At 41.0% G+C, this 12,934-nt stretch overlaps 1 protein-coding gene across 1 annotated transcript in view; it reads left to right on the forward strand.

Moving 5' to 3' along the window:
- The window catches only part of LOC141147469 (cytochrome c oxidase subunit 6A, mitochondrial-like), a 95,249-nt gene that overhangs the window by 12,898 nt on the left and 69,417 nt on the right, over positions 1 to 12,934 (forward strand). The window contains exon 2 of the mRNA XM_073634707.1: positions 193 to 335. Coding sequence (XP_073490808.1) covers positions 193 to 335 — 143 coding nt within the window. The remainder of the gene's footprint in view (positions 1 to 192; positions 336 to 12,934) is intronic.

Raw genomic sequence — 12,934 nt, forward strand, 5'->3', positions numbered from 1 at the left:
CTACCCCCCACTACTACTCCACTACTATACCATCTCTCTTCTACTACTACTTCCCTCCTACCCCCCACTACAGACAGACTGACCCCCCAGATGCCCTCCTGTCCCCCACTAGTCCCGGTCACCAGGAGCTCTGACCCTTGTGGGGGGGAAATAACAACCCCCCAGATAATGACCCCCTTCTCTCCCCCTCAGCTCGTACCTGGAAGATCCTGACCTTCGTGGTGGCCCTTCCGGGTGTCGGGGTTTGTATGCTCAACGCCTGGCTGATGACTCAGAATCACCCCCATCACAATCCCGACTTCAAGGCCTACAGTCACCTGAGGATCCGCACCAAGGTGAGTCCCAACCACCAGGGGCCACACACATCCAATCTGTGTATTCACCGTCCAGAAACCAATCATCCAATCTCTACATCCAATCACTGATCATCCAATCTCTACATCCAATCACTGATCATCCAATCTCTACATCCAATCACTGATCATCCAACCTCTACATCCAATCACCGATCATCCAATCTCTACATCCACTCACTGATCATCCAATCTCTACATCCAATCACTGATCATCCAATCTCTACATCCAATCACTGATCATCCAATCTCTACATCCAATCACTGATCATCCAACCTCTACATCCAATCACCGATCATCCAATCTCTACATCCAATCACTGATCATCCAATCTCTACATCCAATCACTGATCATCCAATCTCTACATCCAATCACTGATCATCCAATCTCTACATCCAATCACTGATCATCCAACCTCTACATCCAATCACCGATCATCCAATCTCTACATCCAATCACTGATCATCCAATCTCTACATCCAATCACTGATCATCCAATCTCTACATCCAATCACTGATCATCCAATCTCTACATCCAATCACTGATCATCCAACCTCTACATCCAATCACCAATCATCCAATCTCTACATCCAATCACTGATCATCCAATCTCTACATCCAATCACTGATCATCCAATCTCTACATCCAATCACTGATCATCCAATCTCTACATCCACTCACTGATCATCCAATCTCTACATCCAATCATCGATCATCCAATCTCTACATCCAATCACCAATCATCCAATCTCTACATCCAATCACCAATCATCCAATCTCTACATCCAATCATCAATCATCCAATCTCTACATCCAATCACCGATCATCCAATCTCTACATCCAATCACCGATCATCCAATCTCTACATCCAATCACCAATCATCCAATCTCTACATCCAATCACCGATCATCCAATCTCTACATCCAATCACCGATCATCCAATCTCAACATCCAATTACTGATCATCCAATCTCAACATCCAATCACCAATCATCCAATCTCTACATCCAATCACCGATCATCCAATCTCTACATCCAATCATCGATCATCCAATCTCTACATCCAATCACCGATCATCCAATCTCTACATCTAATTACTGATCATCCAATCTCTACATCCAATCACCGATCATCCAATCTCTACATCCAATTACTGATCATCCAATCTCTACATCCAATCACTGATCATCCAATCTCTACATCCAATCACCAATCATCCAATCTCTACATCCAATCACCGATCATCCAATCTCTACATCCAATCACCGATCATCCAATCTCTACATCCAATCACCGATCATCCAATCTCTACATCCAATCACCGATCATCCAATCTCTACATCCAATCACCGATCATCCAATCTCTACATCCAATCACCAATCATCCAATCTCTACATCCAATCATCGATCATCCAATCTCTACATCCAATCACCGATCATCCAATCTCTACATCCAATTACTGATCATCCAATCTCTACATCCAATCACCAATCATCCAATCTCTACATCCAATCATCGATCATCCAATCTCTACATCCACTCACTGATCATCCAATCTCTACATCCAATCATCGATCATCCAATCTCTATATCCACTCACCGATCATCCAATCTCTACATCCAATCATCGATCATCCAATCTCTACATCCAATCACCGATCATCCAATCTCTACATCTAATTACTGATCATCCAATCTCTACATCCAATCACCGATCATCCAATCTCTACATCCAATTACTGATCATCCAATATCTACATCCAATTACTGATCATCCAATCTCTACATCCACTCACCGATCATCCAATCTCTACATCCAATCACTGATCATCCAATCTCTACATCCAATCACCAATCATCCAATCTCTACATCCAATCACCGATCATCCAATCTCTACATCCAATCACCGATCATCCAATCTCTACATCCAATCACCGATCATCCAATCTCTACATCCAATCATCGATCATCCAATCTCTACATCCAATCACCGATCATCCAATCTCTACATCCAATTACTGATCATCCAACCTCTACATCCAATCACTGATCATCCAATCTCTACATCCAATCACCAATCATCCAATCTCTACATCCAATCATCGATCATCCAATCTCTACATCCACTCACTGATCATCCAATCTCTACATCCAATCATCGATCATCCAATCTCTACATCCAATCACTGATCATCCAATCTCTACATCCACTCACCGATCATCCAATCTCTACATCCAATTACTGATCATCCAATCTCTACATCCAATCACCGATCATCCAATCTCTACATCCAATCATCGATCATCCAATCTCTACATCCACTCACCGATCATCCAATCTCTACATCCACTCACCGATCATCCAATCTTTACATCCAATCATCGATCATCCAATCTCTACATCCACTCACCGATCATCCAATCTCTACATCCAATCACCGATCATCCAATCTCTATATCCAATCATCGATCATCCAATCTCTACATCCAATCACCGATCATCAAATCTCTACATCCAATCACCGATCATCCAATCTCTACATCCAATCACCGATCATCCAATCTCTACATCCAATCACCGATCATCCAATCTCTACATCCAATCACCGATCATCCAATCTCTACATCCAATCATCAATCATCCAATCTCTACATCCAATCACCGATCATCCAATCTCTACATCCAATCACCGATCATCCAATCTCTACATCCAATTACTGATCATCCAATCTCTACATCCAATCACCGATCATCCAATCTCTACATCCAATCACCGATCATCCAATCTCTACATCCAATCACCAATCATCCAATCTCTACATCCAATCATCGATCATCCAATCTCTACATCCACTCACTGATCATCCAATCTCTACATCCAATCATCGATCATCCAATCTCTACATCCACTCACCGATCATCCAATCTCTACATCCAATCATCGATCATCCAATCTCTACATCCAATCACCGATCATCCAATCTCTACATCCAATTACTGATCATCCAATCTCTACATCCAATCACTGATCATCCAATCTCTACATCCAATCATCGATCATCCAATCTCTACATCCACTCACCGATCATCCAATCTCTACATCCAATCATCGATCATCCAATCTCTACATCCAATCACCGATCATCCAATCTCTACATCCAATTACTAATCATCCAATCTCTACATCCAATCACTGATCATCCAATCTCTACATCCAATCACAGATCATCCAATCTCTACATCCAATTACTGATCATCCAATCTCTACATCCAATCACCGATCATCCAATCTCTACATCCAATCACCAATCATCCAATCTCTACATCCAATCACCGATCATCCAATCTCTACATCCAATCACCGATCATCCAATCTCTACATCCAATCACCGATCATCCAATCTCTACATCCAATCACGATCATCCAATCTCTACATCCAATCACCAATCATCCAATCTCTACATCCAATCACCGATCATCCAATCTCTACATCCAATCACCGATCATCCAATCTCTACATCCAATTACTGATCATCCAATCTCTACATCCACTCACCGATCATCCAATCTCTACATCCAATCATCGATCATCCAATCTCTACATCCAATCATCGATCATCCAATCTCTACATCCAATCATCGATCATCCAATCTCTACATCCAATCATCGATCATCCAATCTCTACATCCACTCATCGATCATCCAATCTCTACATCCAATCACCTATCATCCAATCTCTACATCCAATCATCGATCATCCAATCTCTACATCCAATCACCGATCATCCAATCTCTACATCCAATCACCGATTATCCAATCACCAATCATCCAATCTCTACATCCAATCACTGATCATCCAATCTCAACATCCAATCACTGATCATCCAATCTCTACATCCAATCACCGATCATCCAATCTCTACATCCAATCACCGAACATCCAATCTCTACATCCACTCACTGATCATCCAATCTCTACATCCAATCACCGATCATCCAATCTCAACATCCAATCACCGATCATCCAATCTCTACATCCAATTACTGATCATCCAATCTCAACATCCAATCACTGATCATCCAATCTCTACATCCAATCACTGATCATCCAATCTCTACATCCAATCACCGATCATCCAATCTCTACATCCAATCACCGATCATCCAATCTCTACATCCAATCACCAATCATCCAATCTCTACATCCAATCACCGATCATCCAATCTTTACATCCAATCACCGATCATCCAATCTCTACATCCAATCACCGATCATCCAATCTCTACATCCAATCACCGATCATCCAATCTCTACATCCAATCACCGATCATCCAATCTCAACATCCACTCACCAATCATCCAATCTCTACATCCAATCACCAATCATCCAATCTCTACATCCCATCACCGATCATCCAATCTCTATATCCAATCACCGATCATCCAATCTCTACATCCAATCACCAATCATCCAATCTCAACATCCACTCACCAATCATCCAATCTCTACATCCAATCACCGATCATCCAATCTCTACATCCAATCACCAATCATCCAATCTCTACATCCAATCAACAATCATCCAATCTCTACATCCAATCACCGATTATCCAATCACCGATCATCCAATCTCAACATCCACTCACCAATCATCCAATCTCTACATCCAATCACTGATCATCCAATCTCTACATCCAATCACCGATCATCCAATCTCTACATCCAATCACCAATCATCCAATCTCTACATCCAATCACCAATCATCCAATCTCTACATCCAATCACCGATCATCCAATCTCTACATCCAATCACCGATTATCCAATCACCGATCATCCAATCTCAACATCCACTCACCAATCATCCAATCTCTACATCCAATCACTGATCATCCAATCTCTACATCCAATCACCGATCATCCAATCTCTACATCCAATCACTGATCATCCAATCTCTACATCCAATCACCAATCATCCAATCTCTACATCCAATCACCAATCATCCAATCTCTACATCCAATCACCAATCATCCAATCTCTACATCCAATCACCAATCATCCAATCTCTACATCCAATCACCGATCATCCAATCTCTACATCCAATCACCGATTATCCAATCTCTACATCCAATCATTGATCATCCAATCTCTACATCCAATCACCGATCATCCAATCTCTACATCCAATAATCGATCATCCAATCTCTACATCCAATCACCAATCATCCAATCTCTACATCCAATCACTGATCATCCAATCTCTACATCCAATCATCGATCATCCAATCTCTACATCCAATCACCCATCATCCAATCTCTACATCCAATCACTGATCATCCAATCTCTACATCCAATCACCAATCATCCAATCTCTACATCCAATCACCGATCATCCAATCTCTACATTCAATCACCGATCATCCAATCTCTACATTCAATCACCGATCATCCAATCTCTACATCCAATCACTGATCTTCCAATCTCTACATCCAATCACCGATCATCCAATCTCTACATCCAATCACCGATCATCCAATCTCTACATCCAATCACCAATCATCCAATCTCTACATCCAATCACTGATCATCCAATCTCTACATCCACTCACCAATCATCCAATCTCTACATCCAATCACTGATCATCCAATCTCTACATCCAATCATCGAACATCCAATCTCTACATCCAATCACCAATCATCCAATCTCTACATCCAATCACCAATCATCCAATCTCTACATCCAATCATCGATCATCCAATCTCTACATCCAATCACCGATCATCCAATCTCTACATCCAATCATCGATCATCCAATCTCTACATCCAATCACCAATCATCCAATCTCTACATCCAATCATCGATCATCCAATCTCTACATCCAATCACCAATCATCCAATCTCTACATCCAATCACTGATCATCCAATCTCTACATCCACTCACCAATCATCCAATCTCTACATCCAATCACTGATCATCCAATCTCTACATCCAATCATCGAACATCCAATCTCTACATCCAATCACCAATCATCCAATCTCTACATCCAATCACCAATCATCCAATCTCTACATCCAATTATCGATCATCCAATCTCTACATCCAATCACCGATCATCCAATCTCTACATCCAATCATCGATCATCCAATCTCTACATCCAATCACCGATCATCCAATCTCTACATCCAATCATCGATCATCCAATCTCTACATCCAATCACCGATCATCCAATCTCTACATCCAATTACTGATCATCCAATCTCTACATCCAATCACTGATCATCCAATCTCTACATCCAATCACCGATCATCCAATCTCTACATCCAATCATCGATCATTTAATCTCTACATCCACTCACTGATCATCCAATCTCTACATCCAATCACCGATCATCCAATCTCTACATCCAATCACCGATCATCCAATCTCAACATCCAATTACTGATCATCCAATCTCAATATCCAATCACCGATCATCCAATCTCTACATCCACTCACCGATCATCCAATCTCTACATCCAATTACTGATCATCCAATCTCTACATCCAATCAACAATCATCCAATCTCTACATCCAATCACCGATCATCCAATCTCTACATCCAATCATCGATCATCCAATCTCTACATCCAATCACCCATCATCCAATCTCTACATCCAATCACCGATCATCCAATCTCTACATCCAATCACTGATCATCCAATCTCTACATCCAATTACTGATCATCCAATCTCTACATCCAATCACTGATCATCCAATCTCTACATCCAATCACTGATCATCCAATCTCTACATCCAATCACCGATCATCCAATCTCTACATCCAATCACCGATCATCCAATCTCTACATCCAATCACCGATCATCCAATCTCTACATCCAATCACCAATCATCCAATCTCAACATCCACTCACCAATCATCCAATCTCTACATCCAATCACCGATCATCCAATCTCTACATCCAATCACCAATCATCCAATCTCTACATCCAATCACCGATCATCCAATCTCTACATCCAATCACCGATCATCCAATCTCTACATCCAATCACCGATCATCCAATCTCTACATCCAATCACCGATCATCCAATCTCTACATCCAATCACCAATCATCCAATCTCTACATCCAATCATCGATCATCCAATCTCTACATCCAATCACCGATCATCCAATCTCCACATCCAATTACTGATCATCCAATCTCTACATCCAATCACCAATCATCCAATCTCTACATCCAATCATCGATCATCCAATCTCTACATCCACTCACTGATCATCCAATCTCTACATCCAATCATCGATCATCCAATCTCTATATCCACTCACCGATCATCCAATCTCTACATCCAATCATCGATCATCCAATCTCTACATCCAATCACCGATCATCCAATCTCTACATCTAATTACTGATCATCCAATCTCTACATCCAATCACCGATCATCCAATCTCTACATCCAATTACTGATCATCCAATATCTACATCCAATTACTGATCATCCAATCTCTACATCCACTCACCGATCATCCAATCTCTACATCCAATCACTGATCATCCAATCTCTACATCCAATCACCAATCATCCAATCTCTACATCCAATCACCGATCATCCAATCTCTACATCCAATCACCGATCATCCAATCTCTACATCCAATCACCGATCATCCAATCTCTACATCCAATCATCGATCATCCAATCTCTACATCCAATCACCGATCATCCAATCTCTACATCCAATTACTGATCATCCAACCTCTACATCCAATCACTGATCATCCAATCTCTACATCCAATCACCAATCATCCAATCTCTACATCCAATCATCGATCATCCAATCTCTACATCCACTCACTGATCATCCAATCTCTACATCCAATCATCGATCATCCAATCTCTACATCCAATCACTGATCATCCAATCTCTACATCCACTCACCGATCATCCAATCTCTACATCCAATTACTGATCATCCAATCTCTACATCCAATCACCGATCATCCAATCTCTACATCCAATCATCGATCATCCAATCTCTACATCCACTCACCGATCATCCAATCTCTACATCCACTCACCGATCATCCAATCTTTACATCCAATCATCGATCATCCAATCTCTACATCCACTCACCGATCATCCAATCTCTACATCCAATCACCGATCATCCAATCTCTATATCCAATCATCGATCATCCAATCTCTACATCCAATCACCGATCATCAAATCTCTACATCCAATCACCGATCATCCAATCTCTACATCCAATCACCGATCATCCAATCTCTACATCCAATCACCGATCATCCAATCTCTACATCCAATCACCGATCATCCAATCTCTACATCCAATCATCAATCATCCAATCTCTACATCCAATCACCGATCATCCAATCTCTACATCCAATCACCGATCATCCAATCTCTACATCCAATTACTGATCATCCAATCTCTACATCCAATCACCGATCATCCAATCTCTACATCCAATCACCGATCATCCAATCTCTACATCCAATCACCAATCATCCAATCTCTACATCCAATCACTGATCATCCAATCTCTACATCCACTCACTGATCATCCAATCTCTACATCCAATCACCGATCATCCAATCTCTACATCCAATCACCGATCATCCAATCTCTACATCCAATTACTGATCATCCAATCTCTACATCCAATCACCGATCATCCAATCTCTACATCCAATCACCGATCATCCAATCTCTACATCCAATCACCAATCATCCAATCTCTACATCCAATCACTGATCATCCAATCTCTACATCCACTCACTGATCATCCAATCTCTACATCCAATCACCAATCATCCAATCTCTACATCCAATCACTGATCATCCAATCTCTACATCCACTCACTGATCATCCAATCTCTACATCCAATCATCAATCATCCAATCTCTACATCCAATCACCGATCATCCAATCTCTACATCCAATCATCGATCATCCAATCTCTACATCCACTCACTGATCATCCAATCTCTACATCCAATCATCGATCATCCAATCTCTACATCCACTCACCGATCATCCAATCTCTACATCCAATCATCGATCATCCAATCTCTACATCCAATCACCGATCATCCAATCTCTACATCCAATTACTGATCATCCAATCTCTACATCCAATCACTGATCATCCAATCTCTACATCCAATCATCGATCATCCAATCTCTACATCCACTCACCGATCATCCAATCTCTACATCCAATCATCGATCATCCAATCTCTACATCCAATCACCGATCATCCAATCTCTACATCCAATTACTAATCATCCAATCTCTACATCCAATCACTGATCATCCAATCTCTACATCCAATCACAGATCATCCAATCTCTACATCCAATTACTGATCATCCAATCTCTACATCCAATCACCGATCATCCAATCTCTACATCCAATCACCAATCATCCAATCTCTACATCCAATCACCGATCATCCAATCTCTACATCCAATCACCGATCATCCAATCTCTACATCCAATCACCGATCATCCAATCTCTACATCCAATCACGATCATCCAATCTCTACATCCAATCACCAATCATCCAATCTCTACATCCAATCACCGATCATCCAATCTCTACATCCAATCACCGATCATCCAATCTCTACATCCAATTACTGATCATCCAATCTCTACATCCACTCACCGATCATCCAATCTCTACATCCAATCATCGATCATCCAATCTCTACATCCAATCATCGATCATCCAATCTCTACATCCAATCATCGATCATCCAATCTCTACATCCAATCATCGATCATCCAATCTCTACATCCACTCATCGATCATCCAATCTCTACATCCAATCACCTATCATCCAATCTCTACATCCAATCATCGATCATCCAATCTCTACATCCAATCACCGATCATCCAATCTCTACATCCAATCACCGATTATCCAATCACCAATCATCCAATCTCTACATCCAATCACTGATCATCCAATCTCAACATCCAATCACTGATCATCCAATCTCTACATCCAATCACCGATCATCCAATCTCTACATCCAATCACCGAACATCCAATCTCTACATCCACTCACTGATCATCCAATCTCTACATCCAATCACCGATCATCCAATCTCAACATCCAATCACCGATCATCCAATCTCTACATCCAATTACTGATCATCCAATCTCAACATCCAATCACTGATCATCCAATATCTACATCCAATCACCGATCATCCAATCTCTACATCCAATCACCGATCATCCAATCTCTACATCCAATCACCAATCATCCAATCTCTACATCCAATCACCGATCATCCAATCTCTACATACAATCACCGATCATCCAATCTCAACATCCACTCACCAATCATCCAATCTCTACATCCAATCACCAATCATCCAATCTCTACATCCCATCACCGATCATCCAATCTCTATATCCAATCACCGATCATCCAATCTCTACATCCAATCACCAATCATCCAATCTCAACATCCACTCACCAATCATCCAATCTCTACATCCAATCACCGATCATCCAATCTCTACATCCAATCACCAATCATCCAATCTCTACATCCAATCAACAATCATCCAATCTCTACATCCAATCACCGATTATCCAATCACCGATCATCCAATCTCAACATCCACTCACCAATCATCCAATCTCTACATCCAATCACTGATCATCCAATCTCTACATCCAATCACCGATCATCCAATCTCTACATCCAATCACCAATCATCCAATCTCTACATCCAATCACCAATCATCCAATCTCTACATCCAATCACCGATCATCCAATCTCTACATCCAATCACCGATTATCCAATCACCGATCATCCAATCTCAACATCCACTCACCAATCATCCAATCTCTACATCCAATCACTGATCATCCAATCTCTACATCCAATCACCGATCATCCAATCTCTACATCCAATCACTGATCATCCAATCTCTACATCCAATCACCAATCATCCAATCTCTACATCCAATCACCAATCATCCAATCTCTACATCCAATCACCAATCATCCAATCTCTACATCCAATCACCGATCATCCAATCTCTACATCCAATCACCGATCATCCAATCTCTACATCCAATCACCGATCATCCAATCTCTACATCCAATCATTGATCATCCAATCTCTACATCCAATCACCGATCATCCAATCTCTACATCCAATAATCGATCATCCAATCTCTACATCCAATCACCAATCATCCAATCTCTACATCCAATCACCGATCATCCAATCTCTACATCCAATCATCGATCATCCAATCTCTACATCCAATCACCCATCATCCAATCTCTACATCCAATCACTGATCATCCAATCTCTACATCCAATCACCAATCATCCAATCTCTACATCCAATCACCGATCATCCAATCTCTACATTCAATCACCGATCATCCAATCTCTACATTCAATCACCGATCATCCAATCTCTACATCCAATCACTGATCTTCCAATCTCTACATCCAATCACCGATCATCCAATCTCTACATCCAATCACCGATCATCCAATCTCTACATCCAATCACCAATCATCCAATCTCTACATCCAATCACTGATCATCCAATCTCTACATCCACTCACCAATCATCCAATCTCTACATCCAATCACTGATCATCCAATCTCTACATCCAATCATCGAACATCCAATCTCTACATCCAATCACCAATCATCCAATCTCTACATCCAATCACCGAACATCCAATCTCTACATCCAATCACCCATCATCCAATCTCTACATCCAATCACTGATCATCCAATCTCTACATCCAATCACCAATCATCCAATCTCTACATCCAATCATCGATCATCCAATCTCTACATCCAATCACCGATCATCCAATCTCTACATCCAATCATCGATCATCCAATCTCTACATCCAATCACCAATCATCCAATCTCTACATCCAATCATCGATCATCCAATCTCTACATCCAATCACCAATCATCCAATCTCTACATCCAATCACTGATCATCCAATCTCTACATCCACTCACCAATCATCCAATCTCTACATCCAATCACTGATCATCCAATCTCTACATCCAATCATCGAACATCCAATCTCTACATCCAATCACCAATCATCCAATCTCTACATCCAATCACCAATCATCCAATCTCTACATCCAATTATCGATCATCCAATCTCTACATCCAATCACCGATCATCCAATCTCTACATCCAATCATCGATCATCCAATCTCTACATCCAATCACCGATCATCCAATCTCTACATCCAATCATCGATCATCCAATCTCTACATCCAATCACCGATCATCCAATCTCTACATCCAATTACTGATCATCCAATCTCTACATCCAATCACTGATCATCCAATCTCTACATCCAATCACCGATCATCCAATCTCTACATCCAATCATCGATCATTTAATCTCTACATCCACTCACTGATCATCCAATCTCTACATCCAATCACCGATCATCCAATCTCTGCAT

Source organism: Aquarana catesbeiana, linkage group LG06 (genome assembly GCF_042186555.1).
Source record: "Aquarana catesbeiana isolate 2022-GZ linkage group LG06, ASM4218655v1, whole genome shotgun sequence".
In the NCBI taxonomy this organism is placed as follows: domain Eukaryota; kingdom Metazoa; phylum Chordata; class Amphibia; order Anura; family Ranidae; genus Aquarana; species Aquarana catesbeiana.